This window comes from Panthera onca, chromosome E2 (genome assembly GCF_046562875.1).
Source record: "Panthera onca isolate mPanOnc1 chromosome E2, mPanOnc1 haplotype 2, whole genome shotgun sequence".
Lineage (NCBI taxonomy): Eukaryota > Metazoa > Chordata > Mammalia > Carnivora > Felidae > Panthera > Panthera onca.
The window spans coordinates 20,158,147-20,182,210 of NC_138353.1; the positions used below are offsets into that span (position 1 = coordinate 20,158,147).

At 43.7% G+C, this 24,064-nt stretch overlaps 1 protein-coding gene across 1 annotated transcript in view; it reads right to left on the minus strand.

Annotated features, from left to right (window-relative positions):
- The window catches only part of TDRD12 (tudor domain containing 12), a 71,334-nt gene that overhangs the window by 36,194 nt on the left and 11,076 nt on the right, over positions 1-24,064 (minus strand). The window contains exons 4-11 of the mRNA XM_060650897.3: positions 23,159-23,278; positions 20,417-20,472; positions 19,027-19,112; positions 13,620-13,809; positions 12,742-12,834; positions 4,176-4,273; positions 3,271-3,347; positions 763-843 (exon numbers count right to left, since the gene is read on the minus strand). Of these exons, the coding sequence (XP_060506880.3) occupies positions 763-843; positions 3,271-3,347; positions 4,176-4,273; positions 12,742-12,834; positions 13,620-13,809; positions 19,027-19,112; positions 20,417-20,472; positions 23,159-23,278 (801 nt within the window). The remainder of the gene's footprint in view (positions 1-762; positions 844-3,270; positions 3,348-4,175; positions 4,274-12,741; positions 12,835-13,619; positions 13,810-19,026; positions 19,113-20,416; positions 20,473-23,158; positions 23,279-24,064) is intronic.

Genomic DNA, 24,064 nt, shown 5'->3' on the forward strand with positions numbered 1-24,064 from the left:
ACACAGGGGCACTAACAGCCACCCCCACATCTGTGGGCCCCGGGGCAGCCTTTGGAGGCCCCGGACCCAGAGCTGTGTGGGGCGCTCCTGCTGGGTGAGAGGGTGTTACGGGGCCCAAGGTGGGCTCTGGGAGGCGGGCACAGTCAACACCCTCTCCCCAGGCATCCCAGGCCAATCAGTGGATACAGTGCGCCCGACCCACTTCTGAACGGTCGTAAATTCCTTGTCACTCTGGTGGCTTCAGAGCAGCCAGTTACTTGGAATATAAGGGTGTTTTCAGGCTGGGGTGGTGAGAAACCGTAAAAACGGGTAGGAAAACGTTTTGTGGAGTAAATAAGTATAAAATGAAGTCACAACTCTATTATTAACTTGGTGAATACTCTGGGAATCTGGCAAGACAAAAAACCCCACAAAAACTCAGTTCCATGCTGCAAAAGAGTAGCTTCTCCGGCAGGTGGAAGGCCTCTTTACCGCAGAGAAGTGGGAAGAAAGCAAACATTAATCCATATAAAATCGACGGCCCCAAAGATCAACCGTATCGGATTTGTTTCTTAAAACAGTTTACTTCATCAAGAGGACGAGGAAGGGGAGGCAAAAAAAAAAAAAAAACCTTCAAAGTTAGTTACACATGCAGACAGTGCATGTATATTTTCTAAGTGGGATCACAGGTTTCAATAATAAAATTATACGTAAATTCCTCCTGCTTATAATTGCATTACAATTGCTTCGATAAAAAGTGCAGACCAAGGAAAAAACTCATACTTCACACAGCCATTCTTCTCATTGTGTTCTTTCTTCTCGGCCAACCTGAGTGGCTTCTTACTTGGCTTCTGACATAAAGTGCTAGAAACCAAAAAACATTCATTAGAGTCTCTGAGCCCATTAACCCCATCCTGAAAACGCCTTTCTTTTCAGGGAGAAAACTCACCAAGGAGCACTGAGGAGTGAGTTGCTCCACATACATAGATTTATTTCTGTCCAAACTGCTGCTTAGCCCTAAGCATCGTCTAAGGATGAAGCCCCACTGGCACACAGCCTGTGTCTCCACAGGCCAGGAACTCCACAGGAAGTACAGAATCACAGGGGAGAGAAGTCAAAACGTGCAAACCACCAAAATCATGGAGAGCTCCCTGGGCTTTTACCTTCCCATCTCCTGGCGCTGGCCCAAGGCTGGCCTGAGATGCGGAATAGCACAGTGGATGTCAACACCAAACACTGAGAGAAACCTTCTATTTTAAGCCAGAGAAGGAGCCATTCGCCAGACAGGGTAATCACAACTGATTTTCTCTTGTCCCTTTTTCTCTCCCAACCCTGTCCCAAGGCCGGTTCCAATCAGACAGCTGCAGTAGCAGAGGCAGCACCAGTACCCAAAACCCCGGGGGAAACCCCCTCCCACTTCCTCTAGAGGACCTGGGAAACAGGACCTGTAGTCCAAAGATGCAGGGGAAACCTTCATCTTTTTCCTCTCCTGTTTCTGCTGCTGTTTTGCCCCATAAGTGGCCTTAAACACACAGAACTGCATGGCCATTTCTCCACGAAAAGCAATCTACCTGGACAGAGGCCCGGGGACAGGGCCTCTAGAGCATCTAGAAAATGGTGAATGTGAGGAAAATCCCGGAAAAAAGAGAGAGTGTACCAGAGGGAGGGCATTCCCCATTTCTATTTATGACCCAACATGAGCTGGGCTTGCCCCAAGTTGAGCATATTCAGAACAGATGGAAAACAGAGTAGCAGTCACCACCCACAGAAACTGAGACAGAATCTGTGGCCTGAACAAAGGGAGTTGCTGACTTCCTGCTAAAATAAACAACAAAAACAACAAGGTCAACATTCTCCAGAGGATTTAAAAAGAAATCAGTCTCACACTACAATATTTAAAATATCCAGAACAGAGTACACAATACACAAAGAATCAGGAAAACCAGATCAATTGTCAAGGGAAAAGATTATCAGTAGGTATGACCCCCAAGATGGCTCAGAAATGGGAATTGTCATATACTATTATAACCATGGTCCATAAGAGAAGGAGGGGTGAGCACTCCTAAGTGGAACGATAAAAGTTATCAGCAAAGACTTTAAAAAATATATTTAAAAAATGCAGGGGGGAGGTGCCTGGATGGCTCAGGCAGTTAAGCATCTGACTTTGGCTCAGGTCATGATCTCACTGTCTATGAGTTCAAGCCCCATGTCGGGCTCTGTGCTGACAGCTCTGAGCCTGGAGCCTGCTTCGGATTCTGTGTCTCCCTCTCTCTCTGCCCCTCCCCTGCTCGCATTCTGTCTCTGTCTCTGTCTCTCTCTCTCTCAAAAATAAATAAGCATTATTAAAATCTTTTTAAGTTCTCAGCAAAGAAATATAAACTATAAAAAAATTTCAAATGAAAATTTTAGAACTGAAAAATACATCAAATTTAAAAGTTCACCAGATGGTGAAATTCAGCAGGATGGAGATAAAAGAAGACTGAATTAAGTTAAAGATAGATCAGAAGAATTATTAACCTGAAGAACAGCAAGAAAAAAAGGTTGAAAAAAAATGAGCAGAGTCTCAGGGACCTTTTGGACAGTATCAAAAAGTGTGACATTTGTCTCATCAGGGTCTCAAAAGGAGAGGAGAAAGAGACGGGGGGGTGCAGAAAAACTATCTGTGGAATAGCAGCCGCACACGCTCCGAATCTGATGAAAGACAGAAACTTACAAATGAAAAACCGCAATGAGCCCCGAACATGAGAAACAGGAGGGAAACTACACCCATGCACATCATAATTAAATTGCTCAAACCAGAAACAGAAAATCTCAAAAGCAGTCAAAGGAAAAAGACGTGTTGCAAACAGAGGAACGACGAAAAAGGTGACAGGAGGATTTGCAACGGGAACGATGTGGCAAGCAGAGAGTACAGCAATATCTTTAAAATACAGGGGGGGAAATTTGTCAACCTAGAATCTATACCTAGCAAAAATACTTTTTTTCAAAACCAAAGCTGAAATAATTTTTCCAGACATACAAAGGCTGAGAAGAATTCATTATCAGCAGACTCACAATACAAGATCATAGTGAAGGAGGCCCTTCAGGGAAAAGGCAAATGATGCCAGATGGAAATCTGGATCCACACAAAGAGTGAAAAGCACTGATAGTAACTACAAAGGTAAATCAAAACTTCCAGGGCCAGTCTTTATTGAAATTGGCTCCTTTCCTATCATCAATCTTACAGAACACTGTGTAAGACAGTATTACACTTATGTATCTATCCAATTACACTGAATTTTCAAATCATACCTTGCTGCCGGTGTATCTGGCTCAGCGTATATGGTTATTCCCCTCTTTGTTGGCCAGTACGCTGAAGATTCAGCACACTGTAAAGAAAAGAATATGTATGCAAGCAAGATATATATTCTTTTTTTTAAAAACAATTTTTTAGTTTTTTTTTTAACGTTTATTTATTTTTGAGACAGAGAGAGACAGAGCATGAACGGGGGAGGGTCAGAGAGAGAGGGAGACACAGCATCCGAAACAGGCTCCAGGCTCCGAGCTGTCAGCACGGAACCCGATGCAGGGCTCGAACTCACAGACTGTGAGATCATGACCTGAGCCGAAGTCGGACGCTCAACCGACTGAGCCACCCAGGCGCCCCAAGATATATAGTCTTAAGGAAGGAACCAAAATTCCATGGGAACTACTCTCATAACAACCATCCCAGGTAATTTTCAGGCAACACAGACACAGAGAGACAAAGAACTGGAAAACTGGGGGGATTATGCCATTGCTATAACCACTAGATTAAAGTGTCCAAGTAGCAAGCAGCTGGCACTTCAGATACTCAGTATTTCAAATGTCCCGTAATTACTTCACTTGTCTTCTCAAAGGAACTGGAAGGACGGGTTACACTTACTTAACTATTAGAATGTCCCGTAATCTCAGGTTTTCACACCCTTGCTAAATGAGCATAAACACCCAATTCTGTACAGAAGCCACGAGGCCAGGAACAAGAAGGAAGCTGCAGTTATCTTGTTCTTTAGAAACAGAGCAAATTCACAAACCGTATTTTTTCCTGAAAAAAATCACTATCATAGCCAAGGATTTCTTACTAGAAAATATATTTTTGGTTCCTAGATTTCAAAGGAGACTATTCTAAAATTAACATTATATGAACTTTGTATCTAATGAATATTTAAAAAAACAACCTTATTTATATCTTTCAAAGAGATGCGCTGTTGTTTCATTTCAGATATTTTTTTAGGTGAACCTCTCAATGAATCCATATTACATTTTACACTTTTATCTGCAAAATAAAAAGTGATAAAAGAGCTTAGAAAGTACTATTAATAGAAAATAGGACACAAAGGAGAATTTTTACCATACTATTATAAAACCTTAATACATGAAATTATTATAGAATAGGGTTTTACACTGAACCTTGAGGGTATTAAATTTTTAAATCTTGTTTCAACCCTTATCACATAAAAAAAAAAGTTTAAATAATTCTTCTACTGGCTTACTAACAATTGAACATAATTTACTTTCCCCACTTGGTGGACTATATTTTTCGAAGAGGGCCACAACATGTCCCCCAACACGTGTGCTCTTCTTAGAGTGTGACACTAACACCTGTCCCATTGACAGATGGGCTCTGTATTCCCTTCTCATGAGCCTGGGGGGTGGGGAGCTGTAAATGACACAGAAGCGGTGTTATGAGACTTCTAAAGCTAGACGGCAAGAACGCCACATACTAATGACCAGTTCTCCTAGATGCTCACTTTTTTTTTTAATATGAAATTTATTGTCAAATTGGTTTCCATACAACACCCAGTGCTCATCCCAACAGGTGCCCTCCTCAATACCCATCACTCACCCACCCCTCCCTCCCACCCCCATCAACCCTCAGTTTGTTCTCAGTTTTTAAGAGTCTCTTATATTTCGGCTCCCTCCCTCTCTAGCCTTTTTTTTTTTTCCTTCCCCTCCCCCACGGTCTTCTGTTAAGTTTCTTAGGATCCACATAATAATGAAAACATATGCTATCTGTCTTTCTCTGTATGACTTATTTCACTTAGTGTAACACTCTCCAGTTCTATCCACGTTGCTACAAAAGGGCATATTTCATTCTTTCTCATTGCCACGTAGTACTCCATTGTGTATATAAACCGCAATTTATTTATCTATTCATCAGTTGATGGACCTTTAGGCTCTTTCCATAATTTGGCTACTGTTGAAAGTGCTGCTATAAACATTGGGGTACAAGTGCCCCTGTGCATCAGCACTCCTGTATCCCTTGGGTCAATTCCTAGCAGTGCTATTGCTGGGTCATAGGGTAGGTCTATTTTTAATTTTTTGAGGAAGCTCCACACTGTTTTCCAGAGCGGCTGCACCAGTTTGCATTCCCACCAACAGTGTAAGAGGGTTCCCGTTTCTCCACATCCTCACCAGCATCTATAGTCTCCTGATTTGTTCATTTTAGCCACTCTGACTGGCGTGAGGTGGTATCTGAGTGTGGTTTTGATTTGTATTTCCCTGATGAGGAGCAACATTGAGCATCTTTTCACGTGCTTGTTGGCCATCTGGATGTCTTCTTTAGAGAAGCATCTATTCACGTTTCCTGCCCATTTCTTCACTGGATTGTTTTTTGGGTGTGGAGTTTGGTGAGCTCTTTATAGATTTTGGATACTAGCCCTTTGTCCGATATGTCATTTGCAAATATCTTTTCCCATTCCGCCGGTTGCCTTTTAGTTTTGTTGATTGTTTCCTTTGCAGTGCAGAAGCTTTTTATCTTCATGAGGTCCCAATAGTTCATTTTTGCTTTTAATTCCCTCGCCTTTGGGGATGTGTCAAGTAAAAAATTGCTGCGGCTGAGGTCAGAGAAGGTTTTTCCTGCTTTCTCCTCTAGGGCTTTGATGGTTTCCTGTCTCACATTCAGGTCCTTTATCCATTTTGAGTTTGTTTTTGTGAATGGTGTGAGAAAGTGGTCTAGTTTCATCCTTCTACATGTTGCTGTCCAGTTCTCCCAGCACCATTTGTTAAAGAGACTTTTTTCCGTTGGATGTTCTTTCCTGCTTTGTCAAAGATTAGTTGGCCATACTTTTGTGGTCTAGTTCTGGGGTTTCTATTCTATTCCATTGGTCTATGTGTCTGTTTTTGTGCCAATACCATGCTGTCTTGATGATTACAGCTTTGTAGTAGAGGCTAAAGTCTGGGATTGTGATGCCTCCCACTTTGGTCGTCTTCTTCAAAATTACTTTGGCTATCCAGGGTCTTTTGTGGTTCCATACAAATTTTAGGATTGCTTGTTCTAGCTTCGAGAAGAATGCTGGTTCAATTTTGATTGGAATTGCACTGAATGTGTAGACAGCTTTGGGTAGTATTGACATTTTAACATTTATTCTCCCAATCCATGAGCACGGCATGTTTTTCCATTTCTTTATATCTTCTTCAATTTCCTTCATAAGCTTTCTATAGTTTTCAGCATACAGATCTTTTACATCTTTGGTGAGGTTTATTCCTAGGTATTTTATGCTTCTTGGTGCAACTGTGAATGGGATCAGTTTCTTGATTTGTCTTTCTCTCACTTCATTATTAGTGTACAAGAATGCAACTGATTTCTGTACATTGATTTTGTATGCTGAGATTTTGCTGAATTCATGTATGAGTTCTAGCAGACTTTTGGTGGAGTCTATCAGATTTTCCATGTATATCATGTCATCTGCAAAAAGTGAAAGCTTAACTTCATCTTTGCCAATTTTGATGCCTTTGATTTCCTTTTGTTGTCTGACTGCTGATGCTAGAACTTCCAACACTATGTTAAACAAGCAGTGAGAGTGGACATCCCTGTCGTGTTCCTGATCTCAGGGAGAAAGCTCTCAGTTTTTCCCCATTGAGGATGATATTAGCTGTGGGCTTTTCATAAATGGCTTTTATGATGTTTAAGTACGTTCCTTCTATCCCGACTTTCTCGAGGGTTTTTATTAAGAAAGGATGCTGAATTTTGTCAAATGCTTTTTCTGCACCGATTGACAGGATCATATGGTTCTTATCTTTTATTAATGTGATGTATCACTTTGATTGATTTGCAAATGTTGAACCAGCCCTGCAGCCCAGGAATGAATCCCACTTGATCATGGTGAATAATTCTTTTTATATGCTGTTGAATTCGATTTGCTAGTATCTTACTGAGAATTTTTGCATCCATATTCATCAGGGATATATATTAGCCTGTAGTTCTCTTTTTTTGCTGGGTCTCTGTCTGGTTTAGGAATCAAAGTAATGCTGGCTTCACAGCATGAGTCTGGAAGTTTTCCTTCCCTTTCTATTTTTTGGAACAGCTTGAGAAGGATAGGTATTATCTCTGCTTTAAATGTCTGGTAGAATTCCCCTTGGAAGCCATCTGGTCCTGGACTCTTGTGGGAGATTTTTGGTAACGGATTCAATTTCTTCGCTGGTTATGGGTCTGTTCAAGTTTTCTATTTCTTCCTGTTTGAGTTTTGGAAGTGTGTGGGTGCTCAGGAATTTGTCCATTTCTTCCAGGTTGTCCAGTTTGTTGGCATATAGTTTTTCATAGTATACTCTGATAATTGCTTGTTATTTCTGAGGGATTGATTGTAATAATTCCATTTTCATTCATGATTTTATCTATTTGGGTCATCTCCCTTTTCTTTCTGAGAAGCCTGGCTAGAGGTTTAACCATTTTGTTTATTTTTTCAAAAAACCAACTCTTGGTTTCGTTGATCTGCTCTACAGTTTTTTTTAGATTCTATATTGTTTATTTCTGCTCTGATCTTTATTATTTCTCTTCTTCTGCTGGGTTTGGGGTGTCTTTAGTATTCTGCTTCTATTTCTTTTAGGTGTGCTGTTAGATTTTGTATTTGGGATTTTTCTTGTTTCTTGAGATAGGCCTGGATTGCAATGTAATTTCCTCTCAGGACTGCCTTCGCTGCATCCCAAAGCGTTTGGATTCTTGTATTTTCATTTGTTGCCATATATTTTTTCATTTCTTCTCTAATTGCCTGGTTGACCCGTTCATTCTTTAGTAGGGCGTTCTTTAACCTCCATGCTTTTGGAGGTTTTCCAGACTTTCCTGTGGTTCATTTCAAGCTTCATAGCATTGTGGTTTGAAAGTGTGCATGGTATGATCTCAATTCTTTTATACTCACGAAGGGCTGTTTTGTGACCCAGTATGTGATCTAACTGGGAGAATGTTCCATGTGCACTCGAGAAAAAAGTATATTCTGTTGCTTAAATATATCTGTCAAGTCCATCTGATCCAATGTATCATTCAGGGCCCTTGTTTCTTTATTGATCCTATGTCTAGATGATCTATCCATTACTCTAAGTGGAGTATTAAAATTCCCTGCAATTACCACATTCTTATCAGTAAGATTGCTTATGTTTGTGATTGTTTTATATATTTGGGGGCTCCTGTATTCGGCACATAGACATTTATAATTGTTAGCTCTTCCTGATGGATAGACCCTGTGATTATTATATAATGCTTTCTTCCTCTCTTGTTACAGCCTTTAATTTAAAGTCTAGTTTGTCTGATATAAGTATGGCTACTCCAGCTTTCTTCTGACTTCCAGTAGCATGATAGATAGTTCTCCATCCCCTCACTTTCAATCTGAAGGTGTCCTCAGGTCTAAAATGAGTCTCTTTGTAGACAGCAAATAAATAGGTCTTGTTTTTTTATCCATTCTGATACCCTATGTCTTTTGGTTGGAGCATTTAGTCCATTTACATTCAGTGTTATTACAGAAAGATACGGGTTTAGAGTCATTGTGATGTCTGTAGGTTTCATGCTTGTAGTGATGTCTCTGGTACTTTGTGGTCTTTGCAACATTTCACTCACAGAATCCCCCTTAGGATCTCTTGTAGGGCTGGTTTAGTGGTGATGTATTCCTTCAGTTTTTGTTTGGGAAGACCTTTATCTCTCCTTCTATTCTGAATGACAGACTTGCTGGATAAAGGATTCTCGGTTGCATATTTTTTCTGCTCATCACATTGAAGATTTCCTGCCATTCCTTTCTGGCCAGCCAAGTTTCAGTAGATAGGTCTGTCACTAGTCTTATCGGTCTCCCTTTATATGTTTATCCTTAGCTGCTTTCAGAATTTTCTCTTTATCCTTGTATTTTGCCAGTTTCACTATGGTATGTCGTGCAGAAGATCGATTCAAGTTACGTCTGAAGGGAGTTCTCTGTGCCTCTTGGATTTCAATGCCTTTTTCCTTCCCCCGATCAGGGAAGTTCTCAGCTATGATTTGTTCAAGTACACCTTCAGCCCCATTCTCTCTCTCTTCCTCTTCTGGAATTCCTATTATATAGATATTGTTGTGTTTGATTGCATCACTTAGTTCTCTAATTTTCCCCTCATACTCCTGGATTTTTTTTATCTCTTTCTCAGTTTCCTCTTTTTCCATAATTTTATCTTCTAATTCACCTATTCTCTCCTCTGCCTCTTCAATCCGAGCTGTAGTCACCTCCATTTTACCTTGCACCTCATTTATAGCATTTTTAAGCTCCTCATGACTATTTCTTAGTCCCTTGATCTCTATAGCAATAGATTCCCTGCTGTCCTGTATACTTTTTTCAAGCCCAGCGATTAATTTCATGACTGTTATTCTAAATTCTGGTTCTGTTATATTGCTTAAATCGTTTTTGATCAATTCGTTAGCTGTTGCTACTTCCTGGAGTTCCTTTTGAGGAGAATTCTTCCGTTTCATCACTTTCGATAGTCCCTGGGGTGGCGCAGAACTGCAGGGCACATATATAAAATACACATATAAAATATATAAAATACACATATAAAATACACATATAAAATACAGATGTAAACATACATAGGCACATGTACACATACTCCTCAACTCCGTCCATGGAAGGGCCTGGGTGCAGTAACACCCCAACAGAAACAAACACCCCTAGCTCCCAGATCTTGGTTTCAAAATGCCACTCTCCATGAAAAAAAGCCAGGGCAACTTGGAGAAATGGTGGATTCCAGGGTTTCGAATAGGAATCGATACTAATATGAATTAATGAATAAAAAGGAATGATATATTTATGCTTCATGATAGCTGCCTACAAAGTATTTACAAGGTGAAGAGGAGCTTTCAGTGGAGAAGCCTGGCAGATGCTACCTTAATTAAGCAATCAAAGGATACAATTCATCAGTCATGGGACAAATCAAAGTTTTGTGTCACCTGGTAAGATGAGATAAGCTGAACACAGCATCCTCTTTTGAGGTATTCCTGCCACAGGTGCATCAGCTGAATCTTATGACAAAAACACCCACTACAATTGAGAGACAGTCTACAAAACGACTGGCCTATAGTCTTCAAAGGTGTCAAGGTCATGAAAGTCAAGGGAAGACTTGAGAAACTATTCCAGGCTGAAGGAGAAGGAGACGTAATCGCCCAAGCACAATAAGGAATGGCGAGCCACACCCTCTGCCATAAAGAAATGGCGGGACGAGTGGCCAAACCTGAATGGTGCCTGAGGCTTACGTGATCACGATGTGTCAATGTTAATTTTCTGATTTTTCTGGCTGTATTGTCAATATCTTTGAGAATACCTTTGTTTCTAGGAAAAACACGCTCAAGTACTGGGGAGTGATCCAGTCAGCAACTTAATTCTCACATGTTTTTGAAAGAGACTTCTCTGTCAAGCTAACTTTTCTGTAAGTCTGTGATTATCCTAAAATAAAAATCTCACTGAGAAAATGGATGTAAGCCCCATGAAAACAGAGACCTGTTTCCTTCCCTGAGTCCCTAGAATAGTCCTGACACCTAAGTGGTAATGACCATCTGATGAATAAATACACATGGATCAGGGGTGTGAGCTAGTCTGTCACCGAAGTCAAGACAGTCTGTCTAGAACTGATAAGCCTAGAAATAGTAAATTAATCGTAACTGTTTCAAAATTTGGAGATAACTGCCAAAATAAATAGCTAAGGGGTAAGATAAAGGCTTGCCTCTAATGAATGGCCTAGGGTGAGGAGAGGTTGGAAAGAGAAAATTACTTTCCATTACTCCTGTACTATTTGACTGTTTAAGCAAGTATTAACAAAGTATTGTACTTTCATTTAAAAAATGTAAGGCAACTTCAAGGAGAAGTACCAAAAATTAATTAAAATACAATTGAGGGACGTCTGGGTGGTTCAGTTGGTTAAACTTCTGACTTTGGCTCAGGTCATGATCTCATGGTTCATGAGTTTGAGCCCTGTGTTATGCTCTGCGCTGACAGCTCAGAGCCTCAAGCCTGCTTCAGATTCTGTCTCCCTCTCTCTCTGCCTCTCCCCTGCTCATACTCTCTCTCAAATAAACAAACTTTAAAAAAAAAAACAACAGTTGAAATACCACCTCACTATGATCAAAGGGAAAAGGAAATCTTTGCTTGGACAAGTAATATCTAATAATTTTGTTTTTCACATGACAACCAGTGACATCTCACATTAGCATTTCTTTAGTTTACCATCAATCTTTTCCTTTTCAAAGACATGCATAGTCCATTACAACACTGACTACAATAAGGAAAAAATGGGAAACTGTTTTGTCCGGCAATCCGGGGCTACTTAAAACAACAATGGTCTATCCATATGACGGAAAGCTGTGCAGTGATTAAGCGTAACATCAAATGCCTGGTATTTTCCTACTCTGGTAGAAATGGGCGCATATTTTTACTTCCATTTGTATTTCTTCCATCAGTAAAAGGGGCTCCTTTCAGCAGGAATTCTCATCTGGGACCCCAGCAGGAAGCACATCACAACACGGGGTGGGGGCCACGTGTGCCCAAGTCTGCCACAGGCCAGGCGCTGGGCCACATACGCTCTGTATGGGAGTAATGGATGGGAACCGTGCCTCTCCATGACACATAGGAGGGAGGGACACTGATAACCCTCTCACGTCACAGCTCATACCTTTAACCCACATGATCCTGGACACATCTGACCTAGAAAGAAGTTCACCCATATGTTAACCAAAACAGTACACACAAGTTATGTGTAGTAGAATCCCATTTCTGTAAGATAAAAGTGGTATACCCAATCTCAAAACTGGACACTCTGGAAAGAAAGACTCTGGAAACTCCTTAGTAAGTGGCTATCAAAGATGGCAGGTTTTTAAAACTCTGCATATCTGTATTTCTCTATGATAAACAACATTACTGAAGTCATTAAAAATAACGCTAAATGTAGGGAATCACTTCACTGGCCACAGCTTTAACTTAGTTGAGGTTTACAATGTATGTGCATGAAACAACACTCCCATAGGTATACATGTGCCTGACGTAAGAGGGAGTAAGTGGTGGAGGGTTGCCACAGGGGGTGAGCCAAGAATCAAAGAAGCTGGCAGATTCCGCTCTTGTCCAACATTTCCAACCCATTATGCACCTTGGAGACGGGGAATTAAAGACCGGGTGTTTTCACCCTCACAAATGCCACTCATTTTTAGGTGAGCTGCTGCTTAAAAATTGCTCATAAACCCATATGTATACTCAGAGAACAAATAATAATCACTGGTGTGGGGCTGGGCTTGAAAAAATCAGTTTTACGCATAACGCCTCTTATACATGCTCTTTACATTACAATAAAATCCTCTAAGTAGGGACTGCACGGCAAATGATCTCTGCCAGCTTCTCCATCATACACGGGTTCCATGAAATTAAGAGAAAGAGAGAAAATTACCATAGCCCTTCTACACAACCCTTAATACTCTTTAGATAGTTGAGTGTTCTTTTACGCCGCCTATGAAATGCCACAAGCAAGTGAACTTACCCAGGATCACAGCAGTTGGCCCAAGGTCACCAACAACACCCTTGGGCCATGGATGCTGAAGAGACTGAGCCAGAAAAGTTAAACCATGTGAATCTGATGGAAAGAACACAATTCAGGATTAAAGCATGAAATAAACCCAAACTATAAATGCAAATTCACTGGCCTACTATTTCAGCTCTGGCTTTTGCTGGAAGGTCAGGGGGGGACGTAACTTGGGGCAGGAAAGCAGAGTGAAGGAGCTAAGGAAAACGGAATTGAGAGAGAAACATTTAAAATTGTTTCCACTGTCCATCACAGACTCTTCTCAGATTTCCCTGCTAATAAATAGCTCTTTTAAAACGTGTCTAAAATGGGGCGCCTGGGTGGCTCAGTACGTTAAGCATCCGACTTCAGCTCAGGTCATGATCTCACAGCTCGTGGGTTTGAGCCCTGCATCAGGCCCTGTGCTGACAGCTCAGAGCCTGGAACCTGTTTCAGATTCTGTGTCTCCTTCTCTCTCTGCCCCTCCCCTGCTCGCACTTTGTCTAAGATAAACCTAAAAAAAAAAAAAATTAAAAGTGTCTAAAATGGTAGGCATATGACCTTGTTTTAATAATATCTTTAAATTATGAATTTATGGACTTCTGAAAATGTACTTCCATGTAATAAGAAATGGAGAACAGTTTTTTCCTGGTCTCATAAAAACAAACATCCTGTTGATAGGACCTCAAAACGTGCCACAAAATCACTAGGATTAAAGTTAAAATATTAAATTCAGAGTCCCAGTCTCTGCCTCCGTATAGGGAAAGTATGCACAGCTTACATCAGTTCAGTAAGATTCATACAAATAAGACAATTAAAAAAACAACAACAACCTGTATCGATGAGGATGCACTCACTTTCCATTCCCTGAGAATCTTTTCCTTGCAAAAACATTGGCCAAAGAGTAAGTGCTGGATTGAGTTTACTGGAAAAGGATGCAGACTTTCTATTCAATCGTGGTTTCTCTACAGAATGAAGGTTTTTATTCTCCTTGGGTGATATGTAACGAGCAAAGTTCTTCGCAACCAGATCATCATTAACACAGACCTGCACAATTTTGGACGTTTCATAAATAAGACAAATAGAGTCAAGTAAGTGACTGCTCAGAAAATATCCCCAACTTGACCCCAAATTTCAACCTTCAGAAAAAATTATTTTATAGGACATAATTTGATAGAAACCAATTTCTTGACTTTTGCCCTGGTGATGATGAACTAGGTATTTCTGACCAGCCCACCTGATAAGGAAAACAGTAAGAATCTGCACAAAATATAAAAAGTATCTTCTTGAAAGAACTGGAGAGCTAACATCACTTTGCCAAGCAGAGATCTGGGGGGTTGGCAAGACAAAGCACAAATCATCAAATCATCAAAGGAAAAACTGACAGGGGCGCCTGGGTGGCTCAGTTAGTCATGATCTCATGGTCCGTGGGAGTCCGGCTCTGTGCTGACAGTGTGGAGCCTGCTCGGGATTCTGTCTCTGCCCATCCCCTGCTTGCGCGCACAGACACGCACACGTTCTCTCCCTCTAAAAATAAAGAAACTTTAAAATAAACTTTAAGAAGGAGAAACTGATAAGTAAGACTTTATCAAAATTTAAATTTTTCGCTTCTCAAAAGATACTGTAAACAGATAAAGAGCAGGGGGGCCTGGGTGGCTCAGTTGGTTAAGTGTCCGACTCTTAATTGCGACTCAGGTCATGACCTCATGGTTCCTGGGATCAGGCCCCCTGCATCGGGCTCTGTGCTGACAGCCTGGAGCCTACTTGAGATTCTCTCTCTTCCTCTTTCTCTGCCCCTTCCCCACTCGTGCTCTCATAAATAAATAAATAAATAAACAAACAAACAAACAAAATTTTTAAAAAAGAGAGATGAGCAATCTACAGATAGGGAGAAAAAAATTTTTTTTTAATGTTTACTTATTATTGAGAGAAAAAGAGCACAAGCAGGGGAGGGACAGAGAGAGGGAGACACCGAGTCTGAAGCAGGTTCCAGGCTCTGAGCTTTCAGCCCAGAGCCCAACGTGGGGCTTGAACTCATGAACTGTGAGATCATGACCTGAGCCGAAATTGGAAGCTCAACTGACTGAGCCACCCAGGCACCCCAAGGAAATGTTTTTAAAATTTTCTATCTGGATGGACATGTATCCAGAATATATAAAGAACTCTCAAAACTTAGTAAAAAGATGACAAATAACCCATTTTAAAAATGGGTAAAACACAATGGAATATTACACAGCCATAAAAAAGGATGAGATTTTTGCTATTCGCAACACCACAGATGGACCTAGAGGGTATTATGCTAAGTGAAATAAGCCAGAAGACAAACACCGTATGATTTCACTTATGTGTCGAATGTAAAAAGCAACAATAAACAAACAGCAGAAACAGAACCATAAATACAGAGACCTGACGGTTGCCAGAGGAGATGGGGGAAGGGGAAGGTACAACATGGGTGAAGGGGAGTAGGAGATACAGGCTTCCAGTTATGGAATGAAACAGTCACAAGGAAAAAAGGTTCACAGGGAATATAGTCAATGGTATTGTAATAGTGTTGCATGTGACAAATGGGAGCCACACTTGTGGTGACCATAGCACGGTACAGGCTCATTAAATCACTATGTTGTACATCTCAAACTGACGTAATGTTATGTATCAAATATATTTCCATTTAAAAAGTCATCAAAAATGGGCAAAATACCCAAATACTTTATCAAAGAAGATACATGGATTGCAAAAGCATATGAAAAGATATGTAACATCATGAGTCGTTAGGGAAAATGCACAGTTAAACCACAATGAGATACCACCACACACCCGTCAAAGTGGCCAGACAAGTGTTGGAGAGGAAGTGGAGGAACCAGCGTCACACGTTGTTCATGGAATTGTAAAATAGTTGATCCCTTTGGAAAACAACAGGCCATCTCTTAATACCTACACTACCACCCAGAAATTTGACTCCCACGTATTTATTTTCCCAAGAGAAATGAATGCATGGGTTCACAGGAAGAACTGTACGTGAATAGTCATAGCAGTTTTTTTAACAGTCCCCAACGGTTCCCAAATTCAAATGTCCACCAAGAAGTGAACAGATAAACACACTGTAATATATCCAGACAACGGCAGAGTATTTGACAATAAAAGGGATAAGGTGGACATATGCTAAAATCATTCTGCTGAGTAAAAGAAGCCAGGTAAAAAAGAAAACACCCTGTGCTTCCTTAGAGAGCCAGAAAAGGGATGGTGGGTCCTGTTTTTCTTTTCCTGACAATTACGACCTCATGCACCCACTGTGAGTTCTCTCTGCTAGTAAGCATGCCTTCTGCACTCCCCACCCTTGAAGTAAGAACAACTTATCGTCTGCACACCACCACACAGAAGAAAAGAGACCTCCTGGAAAAGCAAAAAGAAAGAAGTCGGTAAAGAACTTGTTCAAAGATGTTTTACAAGACTCTCCAAGAGCCAACATTTTGTTACTTTTACCAAAGTGAAAAATAAGCAGTGAAATGTAAAAATAAGCAATGTGAAATTGACAAGGATGTGGGAGAAACCCAAAATGCACCACCAAGAGTAACAAGGGAACCTTACTGCAAATGAATAACATCATCACCAGGAAGAGGGCTGGGCAAGAAAACAGCCCACCTAAGTAACTTTGGAATAGCCGAAACAGTGTTTCAGCTGCACCTGTAAGGCTAAAAACAAACTTCTTTTTCATACCAATGTGGGTGAGCAATTCCAGAATTACTCCATGTGAATACTAGCATTAATCAAACAAGTATGTGGTAGCTAACAAGAGGTTTCCCCGCTGTTGGGAACAGGTGTCACGATAAGGAATGGGGAGGGCCAGAAAGAAACCTGCGATGCCGGACTAGAATGAGAGATGCGGAGTTGTGTGTGCATGGACGAGCGAGCGCACGTGCACATACTTCCTAACTGTCTGCAGAGACGGCCTACAATCACCGGCCCCCGGGAGCCACAGAGCACACCTTGTGCCCTGGTCTTGCTATCTGAATACCATTCTTGTGCAAGAAGCAGCTGATTCCAGAGCTGGGCTGGAAGATGACAAAATTGGCCTAGAGCACCTCATGGTACCAAAATGTAGAAAGTTTTCAACGATGATGGGGTACACTGAAAGGACACGTAGGCCACTTTGAAGAAGCTGCTAATGGCCAAATCGGTGACAATTTGAGCAAGAAAATAAGGACAGCAATGGATTATATCCCTTAGAGTAAAACAAACAGCCCAGAGTCCATACTAAGATAAATTACTGAATCAATTTAATAAGTGGGGGGAGAAGAGCCAGTTCTTCTTTACACAATTCCAATTAAAGAACGTAGAAGGCCTGGGGTGCCCGTGTGGCTCAGTCGGTTAAGTGTCCAGCTTCAGCTCAGGCCACGATCTTGTGGTCCGTGAGTTTGAGCCCCGCATCGGGCTCCGTGCTGAAAGCTCAGAGCCTGGAGCCTGCTTCGGATTCTGTGCTGCCCTCTCTCTCTGTGCCCCTGCCCCAATCGTGCTCTGTCTCGGTCTCTCAAAAATGAACAAATGTTAAAACAAATTTTTTTCAAAATGTAGAAGGCCTGACACAAAAGGGGCAAGCACCACGGAAATAAGCCCTGCAGGCAAGAATCACTGAGGCGTATCTGCACAGCCCCAGAATATCTCCCCGTAAGATACGTCACAATTTGAAAAGGAAAAAGCAGTAACTGCACAGGGCACACCCGGCGGACACCACCTTAACCAGGTGATGGAGGTGAGCCCGACGCCAACATCAGAAACCCCCTGCGAGGATGCAGACAAGGGCACGAAGGTCACTTCTGTAACATTCTTGCCCCAAATGTACCACCTCAGTCCAATCACATCAGGCAAACCCAAGTTGAGCAACATTCTACAAAATAACTGGACAACACTCCAGAAGTGTCAAGGTCTTAGAAGATGAGGAAAGACCGAGGAACTACCACCGACAGGAGACTAAGGAGACAGCATGAGATCCTGGATCAGGTCCTAGAGCAGAGAAAGCAATTTAGTGGGAAAATGGGAAAAACTCAAACTAGGTCCATGGATTTGCCGAAACAGCATTTTAGGGGCATCTGGGTGGCTCCAGTCAGTTAAGCATTTGACCCTCGATTTGAGCTTAGGTCACGATCTCACGGTTCGTGGGTTTCAAGCCCTGTGTCAGGCTCTGGGCTTCTAGCGCCAAGCATCCTTACAATTCTCTCTCCCTCTCTCTCTGCCCCTCGCCCCCACTCGGCATGTGCATTTGCACTCTGTCTCAAAATAAAAATGTTTTAAATGTTTATTTATTTTTGAGAAAGACCGAACACGAGCAGGAGAGGGGCAGAGAGAAAGGAAGACACAGAATCGGAAGCAGGCTCCACCCTCTGAGCTGTCAGCACAGAGCCCGACACGGGGCTTGAACTCACCAACTGTGAGATCATGACATGAGCTGAAGGTGGACACCTAACCGACTGAGACACCCAGGCGCCCCAAAAATAAAATAAATCCACAGTTAAGATGCCTCCTGTTGCTCCATCTTTTTGCCCTGTGCCACCCTCCATAAGGGGGGCAGCCATCCTAATGGTAATGGCTGATAACAGGGGTAGGGAGTTCACGTTATGCCCACCTCCTCTCTACTTAGGTTATCTCAATTTTCTACAATGAGCACATATTACACATAGTGAGAAAATTATGGGTGGAAAAAAAGCAACGAACTCAAAGCCATACAAATATGTGTATTTATAAAAATTACATCCTGGGGGGCACGTGGGTGGCTCAGTCAGTTAAGCATCCGATTCTTGATCTTGGCTCAGATCTCACGGTTCATGAAATGGAGCCCCAAGCTGGTCTCTGTGCTGACAGCAGGGAGCCTGATGCGGGGCTTGCGCTCATGAACCACGTGATCATAACCTGAGCCGAAGTCAGACGCTCAACAGACTGAGCCACCCAGGCACCCCAACTTTTTTATTTTCTTGAAGTTTATTTATTTTGAGAGAGAGCAAGAGCGTGCATGCGTGGTGGGGGAGGGGCAGAGGCAGAAGGAGAGAGAGAATTCCAAGCAGGCTCCACGCGGGGCACGGTGCCTGACGTGGGGCTCCATCCCATGATCTGAGATCATGACCTGAGCCGAGATCAAGTTGGACACTTAACCGACTGGACCACCCCGGGGCCCCTAGGTGTGAATGACGTCCTTTTCTTTAGTGTTTACTCTTTATTAAAATAAAACACTTAAGCAACGACAAAACATTCTCCAAATGCAATTCGTTCACTTACTTTCTCATTTTTTATGGTTACGTAAAGGTAGACCTCAAAAGTATCTTCTTCCACGGCGCACAATTTGGCCTCCACCTGGGTAGTCGCTAAATAGCACGAATGAACAGACGTAAAAGAGCTGATATTAAAAGTGTACTTGGAACAATCGTATTCCACCCATCAATCTGTACTCACCACTTAGCATCACCCAGAGCCACCAGGGCTGCCGGCCTCCCCCCCAGGGGCGGTGGGTGGGCGGAGACCAAGGCTCTCCCCTCGTGGAATCACCCACGCTGCCCCTGCCTGCGAACACCCTGAGCAGCTCTCGGCCCTCTTCCCTTCCGGTGCCTCCCAAATCCACTTCCCGCTCAGTCTCCCGCCCGAGTCACTCCACACTGCCGACGCCCCGGCAAACAGAGCTCCCGGCGCCTCTCTGAGACCCAAGAAGCCACGCTGCAGTTCCAGGCTTGGGCACCTTCAGGCCCCACGCGAAGTCCGTCACAAACGCGTTTCATTTCACAACTGTCACCGTCATTTCCGGGTGAGGAGACCGGGCTCAGAGAAGGCTGCAGGGCAGGATGCAATCCCAGGAGCTCTGCTCCCTCCACACCTGTATCTCCTAGTGTCCCCCCACCCCCACCCCGTGGGCTCGCAAGGGCCCAAACTCCACAACCGGAGACCTTCCCAACCTCTCCTGTCTCCCAGGCCCCAGCACCTGGCTCTCCCTTCGCCCAGACAGTGGGGCGGCCCAGACAGTGGGGCGGCCCAGACAGTGGGGCGGCAGTGGGGGGACATATCTGTCTCCCCAGCCGCCCCATATCTGTCTCCCCAGCCCTGTAAGCGGCACAGGGGAGGGGCCAGGACCCCAGCAGGCACCAGGCAGCAGCCCAGGCATCTCACCCCCACTCTTCCTCAGAACAGCTCTGGGAGGCAGGCATAGGCATTTGGCTCTTGACTGCCAGGGGTCAGGACAGACGTCACACGAGACTGTACCTTACGGTCAACAATACAAAGAAAGCACACTGTATAGCTTCTCTGAGACTGCCTATGCATCTTAAATAGGCAACAATGATCATTACACATCACTGAAAAAAGAGAGGCTTTCCATCAACTGCAGGTTTAGTGAAATGCACGGACATTTATTTTGTAGTGCACAGCTTCCATGCAAACCAAGGGGCAGGACTATTGTTGGGGAAGGGTCCCTCACCCGAACAGCCCCTTTCTCACTCTCCATGACTGACATCCACACCCACTCCCAAAATTTCAGGGGTGCAGAGTCACTGTGACACAGGGTGGACGGAGTTCCAGGTAACAGATGAACACGCACATCTCAAACCCCCTCACCAACGGAAGGATAAACCCCCTGAGTGTCAGTTCAAAGCAGGCTGCGGTGATGATGCACCTGCCTTACCTTTCAGGATGTTCTGAAAGTACTGAATAGCTGCACTGTCCCACTTCTTGGCAGGTCTGGAACAGGAAACAGATGCCACCTTATCAAACACAAATCTGAGGCTAGGACACCAACATCATTTTGTAAGCCACAAGCTGGACGTTTCTGACACTGCGTGGTGAACATATGACACGGATGCTGGGGAGCTCGGCCCCGGCTCTGGCTCTGGGGGTGACCATCCCAGCCACGCCCTGCAGGGGGCCCTCTTGCCGCTGCCGCCTGCACCCAGTGCAGAACCTCACAGAGAACAGGCCCATCTTGGGGCTTCCAGAGTGGCCGGTGCATCGCCTTCCCAACACCAGTGTCCCCAGTGACCTGGGACATATCTGTCTCCCCAGCCAGAACGCAAGCTCCCTGGGGCAGGGACGCTGCGTGTGCAGCACTCCACACGTGACTGGTTAGACCAATATGGTAAGAGCAGCTGGGGGAAAGCTGGCCATCGGTGCCTCACAGCCTCTGTCTCCCGCTTTCTACCTATCACCTTGCCCTTTCCTGTGCTTGCTTTGGAAAGAAAATCTAAGAAGAGCTGTAGGCGGTGGAAGACAAGGAGAAACCAGTATTTGGAAGCAAGGAACAAAAATAATGGAAGTAAAGGTAGAGTGACCAGTTTTCTGTCTCCACTGGTTTGATTCCCCAGAGATGCCACCACCACGCTCCAGGGGCTGTTTTAAGGATCAAACGAGGTAACATACACAAAGCACCCAGCCCCATGCCTGGGCTAAGATGTTGTTTTTACTAAAATAGATATTAAGCACATTACTTCAAGAAAATCACAAAGGGTTTCTAAAAGGAGGCAAAAAAAAAATTTAAGACAGTGGTTCTAAAACCTTGCTACACACAAAAAAATTACCTAGTAAGTTTTTAAGAATGAAAGAAAATGGCCCAAAAGAAAAATCGATCTAGGCTTTCACAGGTAAACCAATCATACAGTCTGTCTCTTTCTCTCACACAAAAAATAACCACATGAAGAGATACCCAACTTTGTAAGTTGGAAAAATACAAATTAAAAACAAAATACCATTTTCACCCAGGAAACAAGCAAAAATTTAAAAAGCCTGGTGATAATTAACGTTGCACAGGAAAAGAGCACTCTATACCCCAGTGACGTGAGTATAAATTGCCAGGCCTCCTGGAGGACCACGTGACAAAATCTACAGAAACCGTAAAACACATATTGTCACAGAAGTTCTAGGTGAAGTGTAAACACAAAGGTACCACGTGTGCCTGCACGGAGGGTGCGTCCAAGGCTGAGAAAGCTCCCTGAGGAGCACCGCAGTCCTGGGAAGGTGGTGACCAGACGGGGAAGAACGAGATACAGTCTGCCTCTGAGGGACAGCTGGGAGTGGACAGACCCGCACCAAAGGCAGCCCTGGAGGGGAAGGAGCTCGCTGCTCTGGAAGTGGGACCGGGAGGAGGCAGGGGCTGCTGCTGCCTGTGGGACCCACTCTCCCACAGTCTCTGAGGCCAGAGCGGTGTGGGCTGGCCGCAGGGAGCCTGGCGGGGCATCGGCAGGGACAAGATGGCTCAGCATCTATAGTGCAGCTTCTGAGGCCAGCCACAGGGCGATGCACTCACCCTCTCAAGGAAACTGTAGGTGCTGGGGGTGCAGGGAGTGGGAATAGAGGGTCTCCACAGATCCCATGAAAGCATCCACAAGAAGAGTGGCTTCCAAGTTCAGAGAACACGATGCAACATCACCAGGACGTGTAAGTTAAGCCGGAACTGTGCTGGGTGGGCCTTACACTTTTTCTTCCCACAATGCCACAGTCCACGGTGGGGGGTTACCAGGTGGAAGGCCAGGGCTGCCTCAGGACCTCAGGTAGCAATTGGTCAAGACAGCAGAGATCGCAGCCATACTCCTGCCACAGTACTGCCCAGTGCAGGGACCCATCCTGCACAAATATCGGCAATGCGGCCCAACACTAGGAAAACGAGGCAGAGGCGGGGGGGGGGGGGGGGGGTGATATGTGCACACGTACTGCCTGCGTGTACACATCTCCATACCCCTATGTTGCATACGCACGTATCCGCATTCTCACAGCAACGTTCAGCGCACAGTGCTCTGGGAACACTCTAGCTGGCTCTCAAGACGGGAGTGGTTACGTACAGCAAACAGCCAGTTATGTTCACCACAGAAAGGCCAACAGCAGAAGGTACTACATTGTATTAGCAAAGAGCTTCAGCACACATTCTTAGGTTAAATTTGCAAATAAGGCAGTATGTTCTATTTTCATGAAAGGCTCCGAGCAAATGAACACATAGGAAGTCCTGAATGAGCTCTGCAAATTCAGAGCCTAGACAGGTCGCAGAGGCCTGGGTGGAGAGAGGGGCTAGAGAAAAATACAATGGGCAATTTTTTTTTTTTTTAATACTCCATGAGCCTATACTTGGCAATGTTTCTCTTCACACTTAATTTCCTACTTTTCGTAACTTAAAAAAAAAAAAAAATCGCAGAGCACGAAGCTCAGGCTCGCCTATAAGCCCCTCAACTGCAGCCTCTGGAGAGGGGTCTGCCCAGGGAATTCGGCCGCACGGCCAGGTGCCAGGTTCCACACATACCAACTCAGAAGATGCCTCCTGAGGAACAAAGAGGCCTCTAGAATCACTGAGCACTACTCAAGGGGAAGAGACGCACTGTAACATCATCCACTTGATTTCGTCACTTTTACCCACGATTCAGCATCTGTTACAGGCGGTACTTACACAATTTCAGCGCTATCTTCGCAGAAGTCAATGTGTAACGTAACAGGTTTCGTGCAGTACAGTCTGAATTTTTTCGCTCGGTAGGGAAGCTGCATAAAAGTTTCTACTGCAACTCGGATGCTTAAGAGCAAAACAGAAACAGTCCCATTACAAAGAAAACTTACACATAAAGTATTTCTTTAAAGTACACCAATGCAATTAACATACCTAAAATACACAAAAACCAATTCTTTGTTTCTAAGAGAGCCCCCAACAGCAGGAAGTGACTGGCAGACATCTGCTCAAGTCAGGGGGAGGGAACTGGTTCTCAAGGTGGGGGTAAAGCACAGATACGTGACTAGCATGTAGGTGGATATTCAGTGTATCTGTCGTTAAAACTTCATGGTGTGGGGGCGGGAGGTACCAGAAAAATTATGTCTAACATGGCTCCTCAGACTGAGAAACACTAGGAAATAATGCACAATCCTGTGAAATCAATTCAACTTAAGATTTTTAAACATTAATTTCAACAGACAACCAGGATTATCTTAAAATTTCTGTAAATGAGCAGAAACTCATTGGGTTTTTTGAGGTGTTTTTATAATTAATGTTCATCAACGCTGCACAAAAGAGGGACTCAGATTTGATGAACACGTTGTTCACCAGTTTCATTTCCATTCTTCAGGCAAACGACAGGCCACGTGCATCACCATTTCGACAGAAGCAGGTTCTCGATGCCCTGTATGGGCAGCCTCACCACGTCTTGTCTCAACCGTTCACAAAAAGGTGGCCGTCCTAACTCCCCCTCCAGGTCTCCCTGTGCTCTGTTTAATCACAGAGCACTCTTGCCCGAAAAAAGCAAAACTGAAAACTCCAAACACTAAAAATCTTTCCAAAGAATTCAACACACTTAATTTTATAACAATT